Source organism: Lagopus leucura, unplaced genomic scaffold (genome assembly GCF_019238085.1).
Source record: "Lagopus leucura isolate 7727_CA_CO unplaced genomic scaffold, USGS_WTPT01 Super-Scaffold_73, whole genome shotgun sequence".
Lineage (NCBI taxonomy): Eukaryota > Metazoa > Chordata > Aves > Galliformes > Phasianidae > Lagopus > Lagopus leucura.
In genome coordinates this window covers 98,988,419-99,011,230 of record NW_024962252.1, presented here as the reverse complement: position 1 = coordinate 99,011,230, position 22,812 = coordinate 98,988,419, and the positions used below count along the sequence as shown (strand labels likewise).

The window sequence follows — 22,812 nt, the reverse complement described above, 5'->3', positions numbered from 1 at the left end:
TCAGGACAAATGACTACATATGTTCCCCAGAGGAGTAATCAGACTTCATAATTGATAGGTCAATAGCAAAATCTAACTTGTTTATTTTCTATCCAATTTATTAAATAAAACTGCAATCATTAACTAATGTAAGGCAAAAAAAACAATTATTGCCATTGTTAGAAGAGGTATACGTAGCTCACTGAAAAATCCTTTTGTTGATTATCAAAATGAGGGGTTTTTTAATTTCTTTTCCTCTGTTCTTTTCTCCTATCTGCCAGCCTTTGCCACCGCACCACCTGTCACATTGCTTCCACCTGGGAGGGCAGAGGGCCCAACTACAGCTTCCATTCCAGCTGCTGACAGAGACAGCTTCTCTTGATTAAACCATGAGGGATATTTGTTCACGTGGACAGCCACTGCCATTCACTTAAAGGCCTCAGACTTCACCTCTATTAGAAATACTTTGGTATTTCTCAGAATGATCCACCGGCAACACAGATCCTGCACATAAATCATGTCTCACTCATCATCTCATAGCACAGTATGCACAGCATTACAATTTCATGCATCCTTCTATACTAAGTAACCAGCTGGGGAAAAAAACGAAATAACGGTTTGGTTTTAGCAAACACGTTTGAATGCACATCTTGCTTTTCACTTTCAAAGCAGGTGAGGGAATATCACACATCCATTGGGCATGCCCGGATTCATCCACTCTGTTTGCAAACAGCCTGGGAATGTATTTGTTGTGTATTTACTCACAATATATGTTGGTAGGACAAACAGCAACACAAAGTGTTTTCCAGCTCCTGTTAGATTTGTTTTTAAGCAATTGGCCCTGGAGCTATGGGGCTCTTTGTAGGATATCTAAATGCATTTACTGCAATTGTTTTTAAAATAGAACTGGTTTTATATCAAATTCTATGTTTGTTTCAACAGAAATGATGAAAACTGGAAGAAAAAAAAAAAATCCAAAAATGAAAAATGAGTTGGAGTGAGGATTTTAGGTTTGACAGAAAGAAGCAGTGGGATGTTCTGAATTGGGTACTGGTAAACGCATCCCAGTAAAGCTTTCAAAGCATGTCAAGGAGAGCTTTTACAGACATCACTGTACCTGGTCATGCAAAGACTCTATAAAGCCAAGGCTTCATAGAATCATCATAGAACAGCCTGGGTTGCAAAGGAGCACAGTGCTCATCCAGTTTCAACCCCCTGCTGTGTGCAGGTCACCAACCAGCAGCCCAGGCTGCCCAGAGCCACATCCAGCCTGGCCTTGAATGCCTGCAGGGATGGGGCATCCACAGCCTCCTTGGGCAGCCTGTTCCAGGCTTGGACTTGATTTTATCACATGCTGAAAGCCTAAGCCTTATTCAGCCAAAACCAATCAAATGTTTGCTAAATTTGAAGTGTGTGGAAGTGCCATTGAATTCAGAGGGGCTGAACTTTGAGTTAAGGGCAATAACAGATGAATGTGGAACTGATTCACCTGTGTAAATGGCATCTTGGCAGATCCTTCACTACTTCTGGAAGGAACAGGAGGACCTCCACCCAGCAGCACCTTCCCAGCCCTGTTTTCTGTGATTCCATGCATTCCTGCAATGCTTTCAACTGAGCACTCGCTCAGAGAAATCTGAATAATAGCTATTGCCATACAGGATCTACATAATTTGGGTTCTGCTACTTTAAAAACCATCAGGAGTGAAAACAATCAGCAGATCTGTTCCTAGGCTAGTGCTGAGATTAACAATAGTGGTAGGCAAACAAGAAAGTGAACAAACAGACCTGTTTTAATTTCAAGCTCCATTTGATTCATAGGAAAAAAACCCACCACCACAAAAAAAAAAAAGCAGCCTAAATAACTTTAATTCTTTGTCAAAGAACCCTTCGTTAGAGTAACTTGGCTCTATAAAATGGCTTCTGGAAATAAAGATACTTAGCTTTTCTGTGACATTTTTCATTCATAGGTCTCAAAGGCCTTTATGAACCAAGTCATTATTATTATTCCCCTAGTCTTCTATATGAGAAAATGCTGATCTTCAGCTTCTGGATAAACCACAAACTGTACATTCCTGACAGTTCCTAGGACTCCCTGCAAAATCAGGGATTTCCTGTCAAATTCCAAAAAGCAGCAAAAGAAAGCAGAGCATGGACACATACTTCATTTCCCTGAGAACCACTCTTACCATGGTAAGAAACTGTTCTCTTTTCTTGTTATTTCAGCATTAACATTCATCTTCCCAGCCCAGCTAGACAGTTCCCACTTGCATGAAGCTCTCATGATTGCTCTGCTTAAAAGGACATTTGTTCCTTTATGCATTTGGCTAAACCCTAAATGTTGCTATTTTCAAAGAGAATTAGGTTTTTTTCCATTTTTAGGGGGAGGAAGTGATGTGTAGGAAGGCATGGGAACTTCAGCAAAGGCACTTAAGTGTATAAAGTGGGTTGGCAAGTGGGTAGAGCACATGGCATGCTCTCAGGATGATTTCCCCCAGATTTTAAGACAAAGAAATCAGCTTTATAGAGGTCAATGCTCATCCATTGTTTTAAGAAAGCTGGCAGTCCTTGATTCCCAGTTCACTTCTGTTTATTTATTTCTACTCCTCAAGATGCTTGAGGTGGAAAGCAACAAATAGAAACATTATTTTTAACAATATTAAGAAAAAAAATACAAAGAGCAACATCTAGGAACTTCAGCCTGAAATAACTTCCAGATTTTATCTATCTGGACTCTCAGCATCAATGTAAAAATGCAAGAGAGTTCGGACTGGATGGCTTTCAACTCCATACTCCTAATTTACAGAGGTAGGTCTACTTCACACGACATCAAGAAACTATACTGATCTCCTCCAAGGAAAGCTCTAGCTGGGCCTGGAAAAAAAAAGGAAGCTGCCAACAAGCATCCAGACTCTGCTGATGCTGTGCTGAAAGTCTCCTCATCCTGCTCTTTGGAAGTCCTTGCACAGAACTGCTCCCAGTAAGCTCCAAGCTTGTGTCACAGAGAAACGCAGCCAGGCACGGGATGAAAGGCACCAAGGAGACACAACAGAAACAACGCACTGAGTGAAAAATCCTAGCTCTTGGAATTACTCTGCAAATAGCAACTAGAACGGATACTGGGCTGACAAAGCTGTGCACATTGCTCACCAGTGCTGTTAGCTGATCCCAAAGTCTATTAGATAATGCTATCAATAATCCCTCAGTCGTCTGACTAGAAGGTGCCTCCATCTCGCACACAAACCCAGCATCCATAAGGGCTCCACGTGCTGCCAGCAGCCCAACAGACAGTGCTTCTAACTGACAGCACTGCTGAGAGCGGTGGCTCAGGTGGCCCCATCCTATGCCAAAGTGCTCCCGGGGAGCGTCCTGTAGGCGGGCCACGGTGCCAGGCTGCTATGAGTGAGTGGTCGCAGCCTGGCCCTGCTGAGGAGGCCGGGGCTGGCGCTGAGCCCTCGCCTACCCATGCCCATCCGCATGGAGATGGATCTGCTTTGCAGGGGCAGAGGTGCTCCGGGGAAGCTGGCACAGAAAGCATTCCGCTGGGTACCTCTCTGGCACTCGCACTGCGCTGGCAGCTGCGGCAGGGATCAGCAGCTTCCTAGTGTGCGTCTTTGTGCCATGCTCTGTGGCACTGGTAAGAAGCAGGGGCTGCAGGCTCGAGGAACCAAGCTCTCCCTTGTGTTTTCCCTGTGGCCTGCATGCTTCCTGGCACGCTGGCTGTGCAGTTCTGCTCCTCTGCATGTCAGCCATGTAAATCATGCCAGCTCCCTGCAACGACATGCCTTCCCCCAGAGAACACAATTCACCCGTAACCAGTAACAGCTTCCTTGCCTTCTCAGCAAGAATAGCCATAGTTTCTCTATTTGAATAATTTAGTGCACCAGCTGCCCCAGGCAAAACTGCAGGCAAGCCAAGCAAGTTCTTCAGATTTGTTAGTGACTGTACCAACAAAATTCAAATTGCCTCGGAAGCTGAGCACCCAGGAGCTCCTGGATTGTATTCCTTTAAAGCACACAGATGCTGAATCGGGAAGATTTTCTTTAATAGCCTAAGACTGACATAAAATGCTAATGAGATAATGTGGAAAAAAAAATGGGCCAAATAGTTTAGAAGTTGAAAAGCAACAGCCACATGACTTAATTCATTTTGGTAAATCTCACCTTTAAACAAGTTATTTGAACAAACTTCTAAGACATCAGAACGCTAGATGAATAAGCAACCTACACAGCCTTGCACTTCCATGCTTATTCTTTACTGTGTATTTCCAGAGGGCAGAAGCAGGAGGCTCCTTCCAAGTCCTGGTCCCCCATGCAGGACCCTGAGGCTTGGTCCCAAGCACTACTCTGCACTAAAAGCAGAGCCATGGTGCTCTGTTCTCTTGCACAGATAAGACTGAAGCTTCAGTTCTTCAAATCCTGCTCTTAGTGGCATAATTTCTTAAACTCTACTAAGCTGTTCCAATTCCAAAGTGAAAAAAAGTAGACTGCAAATGTAGTCATTTTAAATTAAAGCTCTGATCTGATCACAGGAGAAGCTGGGGTCTAAGAGTCTGAACTGAATCCATTCAAAATTAATGGGAAAACTGGCACTAAAGGTGAATGGTTATGGAATAGTACTTTCCTTCAGTAAGGGCCAAGGTCTCATTATTGACTTTAAAAATGTTTCCTTAACTTCTCATGCTTAATTACAGATCTCTTGTGTACACACTGAGTACATTGCCTTGGATTAGAATAAAAAATAAATAAAACAAGGAATGACTTACAAACAGCAAAATTACAGATAATTGATAATATCACCAGCAGTTCCAGACCTGAAATGATTGTTTTTCCACAAAGATAGGAACACCTCGTTAGGCATTGATTTTAAGCAAGTCCTGCCTCACCTCTGTTTCAGCCCCAGAAAGTTCTGTGAAGAATCTGAACATCCCTGGCAGGGCTTAACTGGAAAATGCAGTCTACACTGGCTGGCTTGGAAAGGTTTCCTTCTGGGGACTTCTCTTGAGGAAAGTAATGCTACATCTGCAAACAGATACCACTAGAGAACAGCACCACAGCACGTCACAACTTCCCCAGTACCATTTCAGAACAGGCCTGTGTATGCTCTGGAATGGGAGAAGGAAGAAGCATCTCTGTCCACTGCACCTATTCAACATACATACTCATATCAGCAAAAGTATCACTTTCCTAAATTACTGAATGTATTGAAGAATATAAGAAATGTATAGAATTAAGAACCTTAAGAAATAAAATTTAAGAGACAGATAATCATCAGGCTTCATACCAAAAATAATTAAAACAACTGCTAAACAGTATGAGGGTACAAGAGGAGATTGAGCTCAGCTTACTGTGGTTGCCATTTTGGTGACTGCAGCTGCTGTCACTACTTCACTTCAATAATCAACACTACCTTTCTTTGGAAAAAAAACATCCGCTCTCCCCCTGCAATCTGAAATCACACCACTTCCAAGGTCTTTCTTTGGAAATGCTTTGAAAATGCTTTAAAACAAGTCTGACATGTTTTTAAGCAGAAATGACTGTTTCAGTTTGCTGCAAATGTCATTAACACCTGTATGGCACTGACATCATGCTTTCAAAATAAAGATAGGTCATCTTACTTTTAATTTCACACATGCACATAAGTGGTAAACATTCAGAGCATTCCTGTTAATGATGCCATCTGGTGCCTCCCATAATTGTGTAATATTCAGCCTTCCAAACAAGATGTAATGGCAGCAACGCACAAAACCGACTGACATTTACAGTAAGGAAATTTATTATCAGCCATCAGTTCAGAATGACTGTGTTTGCATGACTACTGGTGCTATAAAATCATCACCTTCATCGAGCAAGTGGAGGTACAATAAATAATGGATTTTAATCCATGCACATACTACAAAACCATTAAAAATTCATTACTCGGGCACAATAGCATCTTAAGCAACAGTTACGTCTTTAAAAATTAATAATACTGTACTGGTTAAATGAAAGCTGCATGCCAAGCCTTTGTTTATAATACCAATGTGTTCATATACAAATTGTAACACGTAGGAATGCTTCTGTTTTTGATACATCAGTCTTTATATTTAAAAAGCAGGGAATTCTCTTGCCCATTCTGCTTCATGCTTTCTTTTGTTACAATCATCCTCCACTATCTTAATAGAGGCTTACGATCAGAAAACAAAACAGAAAACGGAACACCAAAAACCTTCCAGTCTTAGCTACTTTTCAAATATTCCACTGCCTCACTTCAATCCAATAGAATAAACTGAGCCAGAAGGAAACCTCCTATTACTACAGATTTTCAACAGAAGTTTCAACACAAGTCAGAATGCACTCTGGGGCAGAGCAGACAGGTCTGAAGTAAAATAGCACCAATGGCTTTTCTTAGTTACTCTTAGTAATTCAACTTTTATGACTGAATAACTTTGGAGAGCAGGCACGTACAGAAGCGCTACTTCTATGGTAGGAGGAAGCACCAAGCAATATTCCCCTCTGTCATTTCCTGGACAACTGCCTGGCCATGCTGGCAATGCTCAACTCCTGAACAAGTGTAAAGTAGTTCAGCCAGCCTGAGACTGAGTTTAGCATCTCACTCTGGGTTCTCGCCCATCCCTCCTTTGCTCACTTGTCCCAATTCAGACATTTCCTCTAATGCACCTATAGCATGACTTCAAAAGTACAAAATTAATTGAGACAGGTTTTGTGTTGCTTTTTTTTTTCTTTTTCTTTTTTTAAATACAACGTTGCATGGACTTACAGTAAACTTTAATTGTTCAGCCTTCTGTCTATGAGCTATAGCAGAAAAAAACAGTTTTGAACCACACAGTGTAACCTGACATGTTGAATATGACCACGACACAAACATATATATAATAACTCCAACAGCATGAATAATAATGAAAGGGCAGAAACAATAATTTGACAGATGTGTGACATTTTTGTTCTTCGTTGTGGATCAGTTATTCTTGTTAATTATATCCCTTTTATTGATAATTACATGAAGCAGATGGATAACAGAATGCTCCCAGATGGTGAGAAAGCAAACAAGTTTACAAATTGTTTATTTATGAAGATATCATTAAAAATTATTTCATTATCTACAGTTTTCTACTCCACCAATAATTATAGGCACCTTAAAGGCCAGCAGCACTTCATACAATATTTAGCATTCTATTTAGTATTAGTCGTAACCAACTGTTTTCTAACATAACACGACTGAAGCGACTGACAGATGTGCAAAACACAATAATAATCTAATCTGTTTTAACACTGTGGGAATTAAGATTTTGAATCTTTGGATCTTCTGCCAGTTGGCTTTTCAATACTGTTTACTGACTCAGAATACAAAAATCAGAGATTTCCTTTTGATTTTGAACAGCTGTAGAAAGTGTTTGATCTAATGAGCAGACAGGAGTTTTTTTGTGTCTGTGTCACGGAACGCTGTAGCATGGCAGATGTGCGGCCTGATGCAATTTTGAGCTAATATGTTGGGCCTCTGATATGCCTGCTGCAAAAGAGCAGGCTGAGCAGGCATCCCAAAAGCTGGGCGCTTCAGGACTAAAAGCAAATAAGGCCATGAGCATCAGTGCCGTTCCAGAAGGCTGCAGTCGGAGACTGGGGAGTTTAAGGCTACTCCCTTTGTGCCTTCTTGATAAATCCTCACTGATTTATCCCAGCCTCCTCAGGAAAGGGATGAGAGTTTTGTAGAAACAAAGAAAATCAGCGGTGAAATATCTTTTCCATCTCAAGGAGAGGGGTAAAAACATACTCTGTCATTATTGACTGTTACAGGAAGCTTACTACGGTCATCAGAATTCGCAGCCCTTTGGGAAATGGATGGCCTGTGCTTGGAAGAGACAGGTCTTCTGAAGTACGAGATGAAGCAGCACAGAGTTGTGGTTTAAGAGCAACCTTGGGGTTGCCTTAAAACCAAGGCAAAGCTTTAATAACAAGGCCAGGCAACAGAGAGGAAGAACAGGTAGAGTGCTGAAACTCTATTTCTTTGGAGTCACAGTCATCTTAACCAGAGATCAGAAGCCTGGCTAAAACTAGAAACAACACTGAAAGAAGAGAAATAGGATAAGAACAAGGAGAGACAAGGGTGGTTGCATAACTCAGTTAAATAGTTGCTTGCTTTATGGTAAGTTATGTTTCTCTATGATGCATTTCTGCCTTAAAAGTGAGTATCTTAACCTTATGCTGAGCTCTCCCAGTGAGACCCCAGAAAGAACTCATGCTGTCTTAGGCACCATGAAACTCAGTTCACAGAACCATGGAATCAGAATCCTTAGAGGTGGAAGGGACCTTTACAGGCCATCTAGTCCAACTCCCCTACCATAAACAGGGACATGGAGAGCTAAATCAGGTTGTCTAGGGACTGATCCAACCTCGCCTTGAAAGCGTCCAGGGATGGGGCATCAACCATATCTCTAGGCAATTTGTTCCAGTGCCTCACCACCCTCATTGTAGAAGACTTTTTCCTTATACCCAACTTAAATCTCCCCTCTTTGAGCATGAAGCCATTTTCCCTTTGTATGGGAACTGCTGAGCCACGGCCTGAACCTCTGATTGAGCACCTGAGGTGAGCCATAAGTCAGCCAGAGGAGCACAGCTGAAGGCAATTCACCCGTGCTGCCGGAAGGGTGGAGCCTGGCTGCAGCCCTCCTAGACCTATTGAAGAGCTGGCTGCCAGTGGGGAAGGAGCTCTGCTGGTGTTTTGTGAGTGAGCCTAGCATAAGGGTAAGCCTTCTATTTATTCTCATTTGTTATCATAGTCTACTTTGTCTAACTCTCTTGTTTTGTTTTGTTTCTTTTTTTTGTGATTATAACAGCCTAATATTCTTTGATAATGCACCCTTGTTCTGTCACCACAGATCCTGCTAAAGAGGATCACCTTCTTTCTTATACCTCTCTTTAGATACTGAAAGGTCACCTTGGAGCCTTCCCTTCTCCAGCTGCACAGCCCAGCTCTCAGCCTGTCCTCACAGGGAGGTGTTCCATCCCTGGGTTCATTTTTGCAGCCCTCCTCTGCACACTCTCTGACAGCTCCATGTCTCTCCTGTACTGAGCACTCCCCATCTGGTCGCAGTGCTCCAGGTGAGGTCTCACAGCACAGAGCAGAGGGGCAGATCCCCTCCCTCACCCTGCTGGCCACACTGCTGTGGATGTGGATGTGGCTGGCTCTCTGGGCTGGGATGCAGAGGGCACAGTGCTGGCTCATGTCCAGCTGCCATCCACCAGTACCAGTCTTTTTCAGCAGGGCTGTACTCAACCCTTTTATCCCCCAGCTTGTATTGGTAAAAGCAGGAGGAGTGAGCAGGCCAGGAATTCATGCAGAGTGGCACATGGGTTTTTCCTCTTTTTTCTTTTTCCAGACACTTTATTAGATTAGAGAGTTTTGACAGAGAGCTGAGAAGAACAAGTTACCACAGACAAACAAACAATTTCTGGTGCTCATCTGTCTACAACAACTAATCCAGACCTGCAGGAAAGCCACCTCTCATCTGCACAGCCAAGATCCACCTGGACTGGTAACAAGTGGGAATAAGCTGAGGGTGAAGCTTTTCTGATTTAGATCACTGCTTCAGCTTCTGGCTTTGCAGGAAGGAAACAGAAGAGAGTCATTGTGGGTCCCGTTTATCTGTACTGGGTCACTATTTACAAATGAATCTCTTCATGCTCACAAGCAGGCTGCAAAGTACTAAAGAGGGATGCAAATTGATTGAGCCCCCAGGCTCCCACTGTGCACTCTCTCTCTGATACTAAGCCACTAATGGCCTATAGAGATAACGTATGCACAAATCAAGAACTGTGCTCAGACACTGAATGGCTGAGCTGCTGAGGCCCAAGCTGTTACTGGTGAAAAATAAATTTTGCAGCAAGAAAAGGAGACAACTCAAAAAAAAAAAAAAAAGGCTGGGACAAGAGGAAGGCAAAAAGCTGCTAGAGCAGTGGATGAGCAGCAGATGTTGATGGCTAGATATCAAGGGGCATCTTGAGGGTATCAAAGCAAGAATTTCATTACAATCATCTCCATCATAAGAGAGAGATACTCAAGCAATTACTTAAGGAGGGCAATCAAATGAAAATTATCTATTTCCAAACTTGAGATACATTACAATAAAAAGATTGTAAATGCATGTGAAAAAACTGCCACCACTGCAGAGCTACTTAAAATGAGAGTTACAATAATAACCAATCTTCCTGCTTTCAAAAACAAAGCAGGGATGGGCTAAGGTTAGAAAGAAATGCTTTGGATTTTTATATATAAGAAAGAAAAGCCCTCTCTGTTAAAATAAGCTTGGTGAGCCAGAAGAGACACAGTAGAGAAAGGAGTAGTTGTCTCAAATACTTGGAATCCCTGTTTGCCCAAAAGTGTTAAGACCTTGCAAGATCTAGCCTCTATCTACACAACAGCTTGGGAAATAGCATGTTTAAAACCACCCCAACAAAGATGTAATGGACATTTTCTCCTTACTGCTTGAACAGCCTGCCTCAGACAGCTTCCCACACTACTTCCTATTCCAGCTTATTCTTCTCCCTTTTGCCTTTCCCTCTCTTCTCCATACGTAAATTCCAAAATTCTTTTCCATTTTTCCTTTTACCTCACTTTCTAGCCTGCCAGCATCTCTACCCATGACCAAAATCCGTCTGTTTTTCAAGGTGACAATTCTCAACCTTTCTATTTGGCGGAATTATCATATTTGACTCCTTGGTAGGATATTGGGGTCTTTGAAAAAGGGATTGGGCCTTTCTGTTTACAGAGTGTCTGAGCAGGCCTTTTGATTGCCGCGGTAATGCACAGGTACGATAACTCTGGGCCTACTGAAAGTTGATTATACTTACTTTATAAAAATATACCTCATTCTATTTGCAGCTCAGCTGCAGCATTTTGTAGGAAAGAGCAAGACTATTGATTTGCATCAATCATCCTTTCTGCAACTTGAAAGAGTGGGCAAATGCCTTATGCCTGGCTACATGCCAGAGCTTACGAAACATCCGAGATCTGAAAGTAGCAACAGCTTCTTACTTTTACTAGCATATGCAGTCCCTTGTGGTAGCTCACCTCTTAAACTAAAAAGCTTTTCCAACTATGCTGGCCAAAGGTCATTTCATTCACTCAGCAGAAGAGTCAGTTCATCTTTGCATGGTTTCAAATTCTTGGTATTTCAGAAAACTATAGGCAGCAGTATAGGACTAGCTTTATCCTCAAGTTACTGCCTAGGGATCAGGCCCAGATGTCAGTTTTGACAGAACACAGTCTGTCAAAAATACATAATTAATGCTGGTGCATATGCAGAGATACTTAGAGTGACTACCTATTTTTTTTTTTTTTCAAATCAGCAAAACTTTGCTAGTGAAAATGTGTGTATTTTATTCAGTAGAAACTCAAACTCTGGAGATTTAAAACAATTATCTCACTACTTGCAACTCTCAAGAAATCTGTAGAAAGAACTCAGGAATAGAGCAGACACCAGATGAGCAAATCTCTCAAAAATTGGAGGTCTGTGATCTAACTCAAACAAAAACACTACGGTGAGCTCTTCTACTGAGCTGGTAACAATGCATTTTAAAAATAAAATAGGAATTAGCTTAAAGAAAAGCCTTAGAGAGCTTATTCTGTAAAGAAGAGGTATGTAGGGATGTATATACTGAGAGAGAGACATCACCAAAGTCATTTCAGTGGCCTCAGCCATGTTCAGGATTTTGCTTTGCCAATTGCTGCCAAGTGTAGAGTTTTGGTAGTAAAAAAATTGACTAACTGTTAAAAGGACATCACTAAAAACATCATATGGAAACCTATCTCAGCCGTCTGGAAGTAATGAGACACACATAAAACTCTCTAATGACATTTCTTCCATAAATTACAGCTATCTACCAAGAGTATCTATCACTAATTGGGTTTTTTCCTAGTATTTCAGCTTCACTACTTACTTTTGTAAGGAACGTATTCACATCACGTTTTAGTGATGAGATAGTATAAGTTGTTTAACAAACCAAATAGTAAGACACCAACAAGTTACAACTGCATGAGTGTTATATAATAAATTCCTGTGTTAAGCGTGGGTATCTGTTTGATACTGCTTGGTAGTGAAAACAATGTGGGTTCTTTTGCTGTTAAATTATTTCTGGTATTTTTACTTATTTTTGAAGGTATCTTGTGCACTGAAGAAACCTGACTTCAGGACTGAGAACAAAAAATACACTGATCTAAGTAATTTCTACAGAAAACATCAGAATTGTAAATTGTATTTTTTCACTTGAAGAGCATAACACACACACTTAACTCATAACATTTAAAATGTTTCGTGAGTTTGAAAGTACCATTATGGAAAAAAATATTGTTAAAACATAAGCATATATTAGTAGGTAAAATTACAGCTTAGTGATTGACGTTTGTAATATGTTTTAAATTCAAGCTTAGAAAAAACAGTGGTTGTATAGAAGAAAAACTGGGATCGTAAGGGTATGGACACCATGTTCGATGTAATTAAGAAGCAACCTATCAACACTAAGTTGGTAATGCCATCCCATCTGCCAAACCCTGCATTAGCTGGCAGTCTGCCCCTCTGGCAGCCTGCTGCTGCTTCTGTTACCCACCTGATCCTTGGAGACCTGCTCTGATGGAGCGTTTATGCCAAGCTCTTCCAGAGGATAGACAATCTGTCGTCTTGGTCGCACGGGAACCATGTAATGAAGGGCAGATGTCAGGGAATGGGCAAAGGGATTCTGAAACTGAAAGACAGTGATCTATATTTCAGCAGAGAGAATGTCAGAACAGCACATCACAGATGTCTGTTGTGTGCCTTTGCAAATACAGAATTCTTAGCTCTGTTGGCTAAATCTGAGAGAAAAATCAGTAAATAAACAAACATACTCAGAGCAGAGGAATGAATTGCAGATAATTCCTGACACTAATGAAGATAATTATGAGTGTAATTACATTACTATCTCTGTGGGAATGACAGATAAACAAGTGGTTTGGTTTATAGGATTTTTCAGCACAAGTATTTTCCCCGGGAGGATATTTTTCTCCATAGTGATCATGAATCAGCTTGATTTGACCTCATTAAGCTATGTTATCTGCTTACTGCTAACCTTTGCTTGTTTGGCAGAGAATGGTTATGAATTTATGTAAAAATACTATACCAACTAAAATGTCAATTTAATCCAAGTGATAAATGTTAATAAACTGGCATAAACTTGAAGTGAATGAAAACCTGACTGTTAATAAGACCAGCATGGACCGTAAGAAGGAGCTTTATTCCATTTATTACAGCATGACTGGCTCCATCATAACTTATGACATGAAAAGGAAAAAAAATACAGCAGAATTACAGGAAATAGAGAATGAGCATTAATGCAAACTAAATTACATTGAAGTACCATTCCATCCAGAAATATTGAAAAGAAAAGGAGCGTTACACCATGGAGAACTGAGTAAAATATCACTTTTACCCATTTATTATAAAGCAACAATGAGCTAAAGTGACTTAGAGATTACTTTAATCTAGATGTAGACCAAATTGGAATTATTAGTAAGGTTTAAGTTCTCTTCCATCCATTGCCATTAAACTGCATTTTTCTAAGTACCTCTGAAGAACCTGAGAACCTAATGCTACAGGAGGACATTAGTTTCTCAAGAGAACGCTTGATAAAACTCCACAAAATGCACACTGGAGAAGCAGGAAAATACACCCTTCTGAAAATGGACCCGCTCAATCTGTCAAAATTCCTATGTTAAAAAGGGTGGCAATTTCAAAACACATAAGTCACCATCTAGAAGATAGGAACTTAATCTAGCTAGCCATGCAGACACCTCCCTAGAGCTGAAGAGGTGAGCATCTCCAGAGGGCAATTCTTCCTGTCCTAAGACTGGTAGTTATGATTGATGAACTGCCCTCTGGATGCACTGTGTTTTCTCCATTAACTCTGGCAGGAGCTTAGTGACCAGGTCAGATACTAGCTGTATATGGCTATGGATATTTTTTAAATCATCTTTTCTTTTGCTTCTACAACTTACGTCATTGGAAATGAATTTTCTCACACAGCATTAGATGTTTATGGTTTTTAGGTGGCCCTTGCAGAAGTACAAGTTAAATTTTCACTAACGATGAGATGCCTAGATCCCCATGGTAAAAACCAGTCTGAAGTACCTTAATCATTTCTAAAGTGTTCTTGCAAACCAGCTGGATGTGTTTTTAATATGCTCATGTTGTACTGTGCTCAGTGAAAGCATTCTTTTCTTTTCCCTGCCCTCCACTTCAATCTGAATCTGAACAAATAGGGGTACTTCTCAAAATTTATTATGCAGCTGAGCAGCTGTATGTGAGACAGCACAACTTGATTAGGTTCTGGTAATAAACTATGACAAGAAATACAAGTTGTTAAAAAAAAAAGTTGTTATATGTGCATTATTCCTTCTCATTTTATACATGCTTGATAACTGATATGAATTGAAAGCAATTAAAGTAAACCATGATGTTGGTCTCCTCAGATGATGAGTTATGACAGTTCTTTGGTTTTTTTCAACAGTGCATCCAACACAGGGGCCAGAAATGAAGTCACACAAACTACAACTTTCAACTCAGACACAGGGTCCTACTTAGGCAGGATTGGGCATACTGAATGCTTGCTACCCCATCCTGGAACAGATCTATTGGGAAAACTTGCTTATCAGTACTACAGCACATTTATAGAGGGGCTGACAACACACGAGGCAACAGCAAAATGAGAATCTATGTGGGTGAGAAGTATATATACTTCACCTAGAAACAAACGAGGAGGTACCAAATACATTATTCCTCTACTGTGCTGCTCCCAGGGCAACATACTAATGTGTGTAACTTAAGATATCTAACTATATTTAGAGAACAGATGCCCTAAGGATCTTCTAAATTCAACCCAAAAACAGGCACTTGTAAAGAGTGATTCAGCTCAGAAGAAGCCACCCCCTAAGAAGAGCTTTTCTCTCTTCACAGTCTTGGCAAAGAAAGGGCCAAAGCCAAGGCCACTTCAAACTTAGGCTCCTCCAAATGCTTCCTGAAGATATTGAGTAAGTTTTGACTTGTATGTGCTGCTGATAGCACTATGGACTAAACCTTCTAAGTGACAGCTGTATCTATGAATGCAGATTACATGATGCAAGAAGAAAAAAAAGCACAATTTGCTTCAGGTTACCAAGAAAATTCCTTTTTTCCATCAGTCATAGAAGCAAAAAGAATCAAATGAGCAAACGTGATAATACTCAATACATAAAATAGAAATAACTCCATTCTTACCTTGCCTTCTGCATACTGTGGATAAACAGGGTAGAAAAGAGAAGATTTGTGGGCCAAGCGAAGAATTTCCTTTAGAAAGTGTTTGGTATAGTGACGAAATATTGGATTTAAGACAAAGTGGTAAAGCTCTCCATGTTCCTCTTGCTGGTAGTCATTAAAACGAATAAAGTCTTCAATGTTGTAATGTGTTTGAATATACACAGTGTCCTGGAAAACAAGAATCTGGAAATGAGCAGTGATTAAAAATCTGTATCTATGATATTTTAGCAAGTGCCAATGAGGTAATTTTATATCAATTTCAGAATTAAATAAGAACACTGAATTGAAGCTCCACTGAGGATTATACAACTAAAGCAGACTGACTGAACACATTTTTTCTCGAAAATCTTTTCATTGCATCAAAATCCATTCTTCTGTATGCCAACTTTTATTTACATGGAATGCATATATGATTCCTTCACAGCAATGTCTGACACAGATTAATGGGCATTCATGAAAAAAGAAAGAAAGAGAACACCTCTGTTTTGCTGACTTTAGATAGAAGTCTAGGCTGTCTCCTCACAAAACTTAAACCAAAAAAGGAAAACTTTAGAAAAGGACTGTGCAAGAAATGCCTTCCAAGAAATTTTCCACATTGAAGTGAGAAGTTGAGAATTTTGTACACTTATACACTCAAGAAATTGCAGCATCCTTTTAACTCAAGGCCCTTAGTATAAGTGTTACTTTTGTAAATAGAAGCAACAACTCCTTAGTTTAAGAACTAAGCACTACAGCTGCTGAAAGATCTTAAATCTGTCTTTTCATCAGCAGAAGGCCATAACACAAAGAATTAAAGAGCACTACTTTCCAAGAATAATGTGAAACTTTTTCTTTCTTTGGTACTCCATTAGAGCATGTTTTTTGTTTGTATGTTTTGAAGTTAAGTTCACTTTATAATCACTCAAAAGCCACTGGTGGGGAAAAAGGTTAAGAAAGTAAATCTAAAAGGAAAGCTGCTACTTTTCACAGTAGGCTTAGCAAAACCACTTTGGAAATCAGGGGGTAAAAAAAGTGATTCCTAACAGCTAGAGGCAGAATGGCTTTGTACTAAAGAGCAAAACAGGGAGGTAGGATGTCTGTACTTTCGGAACCCATCAAAAAGCTTCTTGCAACTATCAGGATGATTTTTTTCATGTGTGTGTCAATCACTGTCTATGAGAAACAAAGTGATGCTGTCTACGTAGCAAAGAGACAAAGAACCAGTGGTTTTTACGTATATTTTCTGTTAGGTATTTGTACAGTGGCAAGCACAGAACTCAGCCTTTGGTGCTGAGGGCTGATTGTTAGCATTTTTTCATACGATTCAGATATAACAAATGGGGAAAATATAAGTAGAATTTACCATTTCATCTCTAATGACAGAAATGCCAACTATTTGATCCAAAACTTCTGCTACAAATGCCTGCACTGGGGTCCCATCCTGTAAGGCAACAGCATCATAAACACAGTTCATATTTTATTACTGATCTTGTCATGTTATCTTAAACATGTATTTCACCACATAAGCACAGCTAAAATATTTTCCCAGTATGTATTTATGCACTACACCAATTCAGTCCTTCTCTCTTACCTTAAGGTATAAAGTTCAAACAGTATATAGTAGATAACAATATGTACGTGTACATATATACCTATATACTTGAAACCATGCTGGACTAAAGCTTAGTTTAGCATCTAGCTGCTATAGCAGAGCTATATGCTCAGCCACTAATTTAGCCTGGGTTAAGGTCAGATCTTAGGAAATAATATTAATATATAGATTAAGTTTTCATCAGTTGTAGCATAAAATGGATTTTTCTACAATTGCACGATTGGTAATGTTAACAGTATTTTGTCTATGCATGTTCCACTATGAAAAAAAAATGCATGTTTCCTACTGTTTGATGGGCATATATCTGGGTGCATTACTGGAAGGAAAAAGAAGCCACTATCATATAACAAAGAACATGTACATGTTCATCATGCAATCAGATTTATGTGCAAGAAAAGAAACTGTCAGGCTGTCAATGGCCAAAAAAAAAAATGCATCCAGCTTGTTTGTGTCTCTGTATTTGAGGAGTTTGGAATGGAATGATTAATTGGTGTAGGCCACAAATAGGCTTAACCATCTAGTCAAGCTGCATACAGCCTATACCAATTGTTGGTACCAATTGGTTACATAGATAGAGTTCACCAGTTTAGAGAAACATAACAAACTGTAAATATATTTATCAGTATGTATCCACTGTATTCTAAATATATTTACAGCAAATACTCACTGGATCCCCGCGAGCCACTATAAATGTATTTAAGTCACTCAATATACTTTCATTCAAGGTCAGTGTTTTAATGAGCGTTTTGACTCCAAGTATATCATTGCTTGTTGCTCTTCTTACATTAAAAGACCTATTAAAAAACAAAACAAAACAAAAAAACAGAAAGGAAGAAAGGTTACCTTATGACAAATTAAACACTACATTTCCCGTGTGTGTGAAGATGTGTCTTACAGAAGCACCAAATATGTCTTTTAGAAGCTGGAGTTGATTGCTATGACTGCTGTTCCAGTTGCTGTATATTTCATTGTTCAGTAGCAGAGATCACACACCTGCTTAAAACAACTCAAGAATGCTGCTTTCAAAGCTGCTGAACACTTAGTCCTTAAGCACCTACAGCCCAGTCCCACACCGCAAACACTGACATACCTGTAATCGCAACAATCCCATCCCATGAGCATAAAAGGAGAGACAGGAAGCAAAGAATCTGCGAGAACAAAATCCATTACTATGCACTGACACGCAAGGAGAAAATGAAAGAAAAGAAAGAGAGGAAATAAGAAACACAACAAGAGGAAGAAAAGAAAAAAAAACATGTTCCCACCCAATGCTTATGGAAAAAAAATTACTTCAGTGACCATCTACAGCAGCTGAGGAATTATTCTGCTGCCTGACAAAGACACTGACCATTCTTGGTTGAACAAGGCTTATGCTGTCAAGACTGATGAGCCTGTCAAGGAACTCAACTGTAACTTCATTTCCAACCATTAAGATCTTTCAACCATAATTTACAAAACCTGCAGTTTGTGTAGTATAACTCCAATTCCTGATTTTCTTGTTTTAAATTTAAACTTGTATGTGCAGCTTTTCAGCCTAAGTTACAATGAAATTGATTTTGGTTCTAATGAATATCACAGGATCACAGAATTGTAGGGGCTGGAAGGGACCTCGAAAGATCATCTAGCCCAACCCCTCTGCCAAAGCAGGCTCCTTATACCAGGTTGCACAGGTAGAGACGTAACTATAATCTATAATACATCTATTTAGTAGTCCATAAGTACCAGCTACTTCAAAATAAAATATAACTACCAAATATATTATAGCTCAATCTCATCAAATACTTTCAACTCAACTACCTGAGTGCTCAAGAATGTACATTTGATTACTAATTTCTGCAAGAAACCCTGCATCTGGCATCCAAACACCAATCTAATCCTCAATTTCTAAGCGAGCTTTGGCTCAGTTTCCACACTTAAGACATTTCAACAGACAGTTAATTACAAGTTCAAACAAGTGATGAGGATGAAGGCCAACAAGACCAACAATACGGTTAACTTTGCAACCCATAAGCATTCCATCTTCCTGCCACTCTTGTGCCCATTGATTTGAGTTCTCCTCCCCATGTGTTCAAAAGAAAGCAACTGGACCACTAATGAGGTACATTTCTAGTACCTCATTGCTAGAAAAACACCATGTAATGTTACGTTGTGTAAATAACATGAACACTTTAAAATAAATAAATGGATAGTTAAAACAACCAGATCCATTGTGAGTATGACAGAGTAGGAAGGACTACCCAAGGTCGGGTTCATTTTTCTTCCAGCAAAGAATTAACTCACTTCAGATGCCCAGTTCCTTTGACTGCCCAGAAGCCAGGACACTGTTATTATTATTATGCCTTTTAGTGAAAATTGAAGGAAAGTACCCATTAAGCAGTTCAGCCTATGCCTTCTCATCTGTTATTTTTTCTCCTTCACTGTTAAGTAGCAGACCTATACTTCCATTTGCTGCACTCTTGCTTTTTGTGTACTTAACACTTTTTCTTACTCCTTCTCCAACCTTTGCTAATCAGTATCTCATTTTGTGCCTGTGCCTCTTCTGATTTTGCCCTTTCATGTCTTCAGATTCCCACCTTCTTACCCCTGTTTTCCTTTTAATTCGTTTTATGTGAAGTCCTTTTCACTCACATGCCTTTTGAAAGCTCTTGGTGCAAGTACAATATATTGATCTTTTACTTTTTCATACTTTTTTCTAAGCGAGTTATCTGCTGTTGTGCACTGAGTTGTGCATAGAAATTTTCTAAAAGCTTCGCCTGCTTTCTTATGCATCTTTTTTGAAGGCGATTTTTTTTTTTCTCCTTTCCAGCACAGCTGCAAAGGGTCTGGAAAATGCAACTAATAATCTTATTTTGTTGCCATAGAAAGGCTCGGGTACTGCTTGGAATATGCACAATGCAATCAAAATTTTAAGGTCCTTTAAAAAACCTTGATAACAAGTTTAATTTTTATCAAAATCGCAAAAGGACTCATGACTACCAATCCTACTGCTCTGTTACTGAACAGCTGTGACTGAGATTAACAGGAATTACTCCAGTGGCTTTATCTTTGGCCAGCTGGATTCTTACATAACACACAGAAGCTCAATTCCATCCCATGGTAAAAAAGCTTCTGCGTAGGTCCAAGAGTAGCTGGCCAGTTCCTGCACAAGCTATTTGTATACCATCAATGGTGATTAAGTATGCAACTAAAACAGAAGTATTTCTCTGAAATCAAGTAGTATTTAGCTACGTTTATAAGAAGCATAAGGGAAAATCTCCAGTTGTGCCAAAAATTTAAGATTGGTGTTTGGGCCAATTTGTCATACAAACAAAGCACTGGAAAACTTAAATGCAATGTAACAAGAATCATAACCAGAGAGGTTCTGTATCCCAGTTTGCCAGTATTTCAGACTGTAGAAACATACAAAGTAGCACAGAATGTGAAAGAAATGAAATACACGATTCAGCACCAAAAATAACCTAGAGATAACTTAGGTAAAATAGATACTCAACAACGAGGTTACTGCTGTGTGTATGTTTCAGATGTACATTACTGCAAATCTCTTTTGCAAGAGAGCTATTTTATGCTTCCAAGAACTAAATCTACACCTGGCTTTCAAATATTAATGTTATTCAAGCTGGTCCAAGTCAAAAGGGTCAAATGGTGGACAGCATTTCTCTGTTGGCCTTGTTCTTCAGTGCGGTAACTTGGATAAGATACACAGGTACAAGTTTTAAATGAATCCTCTTATTGCATTTTTTTTTCTTTCTTCTATAAAATCAACTACAGAAATGCTGGCAGTCAGAAGACCACTTGCTTTTACGTTTCTAATTACCTCATTTTTGGTTTAATTAAAATTTATGTCGCTAATTAATTTATTTTACTGACATTATAACCGTATTTCTACACTGTCAATTATACTGTTACGTGGAGGTGGAGATACATCTCAGTAGGCTTAGAATTCACTCCAGAACAAGAAGTGAGACAGCAGTTGCAGTAATGTTGCTAAAGCCTAATTGTTCCAGGCACAGACTTGTGCTATTCAACCAAATAGTTTTGGGGTCATTTAGGCAATTTGTAAGACGTTGCACTGTACCATGCACATTTGCAAGAGCAAGCAGGAATATACATCTGATGTTAGGTTGGATGATGCAATTATAAAAGTAATTCAGAGTCCTTCATTTGTTGTTGTGAGGCACATGACTCACTCGAGCAGTCCTGCACAGTGGAACACGTAAAGCTCACGACCAAACTGGGAAGTACAGGAAGGGGCAACTCGAACAAAACTCTGGATCAGGTAGAACTCTGGTACACAATGTGGCACAAGGATGATACAGAAATCTTTGTCCTGAAAATATATGCAGAGAATATAGACTCTCAGTGATCTCAATGCCAGCTTTTCACAGAAGCTTCTGACTACAGGGGATAAAAAGAAAATAACCTGAATGCTTTGCTTAAAATGTACATACACTCCAAATGCTGCTTTACCTAGATGGCTTGATGCACAGGCAGCATGAAGGAACGGATAAACCCAAAATTAATTCAGCTTACAGAAATGAGTCTTTTAGCTCTAGTAGTAAAGTCTTGTCCTGGCATTCCTAAAGGTCCTTCTTCTCCCCGTTTTTCTTTTCTTCCTCAGTGGAAACATTACTCCTTATGCCCAGACCTTTAGAGCTAACCTATTTTCCTGGATAGGTTCTTCTTCTACGCTGTAATTCTGTTGCACTGGAATTTTAAGACAACGTATGTTTCTCTGGGATCTTCTGCACATTTGCAGCTAAGTGAGACCAACAACTAGAGCAGCATGCCCTAAAATCCTCAACAAATCGTCAGCATGCAAGCTCAGATTGACCTTGCTTTTATCAGCTTCATGTATACTTTGATGTCCAGTTTGTCCTAATTTGGCATTTCTGGTACATATATGTTACAGGGTACACACACATCACAAGCACACACTGTATTTGCAGGCAGTTTAAGGATATCACGTGGTTAATTTCTCTTACTACATCCGGTGATTTTATTGTGCCATTTTGTTTCAAGAAACTACAGATGGCAGGTATATTGTTGGATGGATAAATTACTATGAAATTTGAGGTCCTTTTCTGTGTTCACTTTCTTTGGGAAGTTTCTTTGGAAGTGAGAAGCGTTTTTGTACATGCTAATAGCTAGGGCCACTTCTGCATCAGTGGTAAGCTGTTTCTAAACAATGCTACCATGCATGAATTTGTAGAGGGAATTTACAATGCTACAGTATGCATTAAGGATGCCATAGAAAATATACTTTGTTGCCTCAGATACAGATTGATTACACAGAGAGTTAATGTGAAATAGCTACTGCACTGTTAATTCACAATCTTCTTTGCCTCACATTAGCTTTAACGCAAACATTCCTGGTTTAGCATATAGGCAAATACTACAGATTTCATTAATAGTGTCATTTCCTAGACACTAAAAAAACAAAAATAAACTGCTATGAAACATACCTACAAAACATAAACAAAGAACTTATGCACACAATACATAAAGCCCAAAAGCAGCCAAGAAGAGAAGTTGGACTCCTCAGGGTAACTCAGCACAGGACAGCAATCCATAGTGCACTCTTGTGAGTCACTGATTTACTCAGGCATTATATGTACGTACTGCTGCTGTCATTATTGTCCCTCCAAGCATAAACATGTGAGCAAACTTTAAAACTTTAAGGCATACGTACTGGAAAAAGCTTGAAAACATAATGCAAAAAATCCAGTGATCTGTAACCAAGAGTAAACATGGTTAGAAAACATGCATAACAAGCAGACCCTAAACATTTCAATTTTTACTTCCTTGTAAGTGTAAGAAATACTTAATTCCTTTCTACTTCTCACCTACTGGTTTAGAGCACTTCCACACTCTGTTCCACAGTGACAGTGAAAAGTGACATTTGGGTTTTAAAAGACTTAATAAA

The 22,812-nt window shown here is 39.5% G+C and overlaps 1 protein-coding gene across 1 annotated transcript in view; it reads right to left on the bottom strand.

Annotated features, from left to right (window-relative positions):
• The window catches only part of CFAP61 (cilia and flagella associated protein 61), a 91,378-nt gene that overhangs the window by 42,229 nt on the left and 26,337 nt on the right, over positions 1-22,812 (bottom strand). Inside the window, 6 exon segments of the mRNA XM_042875281.1 lie at positions 12,579-12,713; positions 15,260-15,466; positions 16,641-16,718; positions 17,557-17,683; positions 21,077-21,216; positions 22,579-22,618. Of these exon segments, the coding sequence (XP_042731215.1) occupies positions 12,579-12,713; positions 15,260-15,466; positions 16,641-16,718; positions 17,557-17,683; positions 21,077-21,216; positions 22,579-22,618 (727 nt within the window).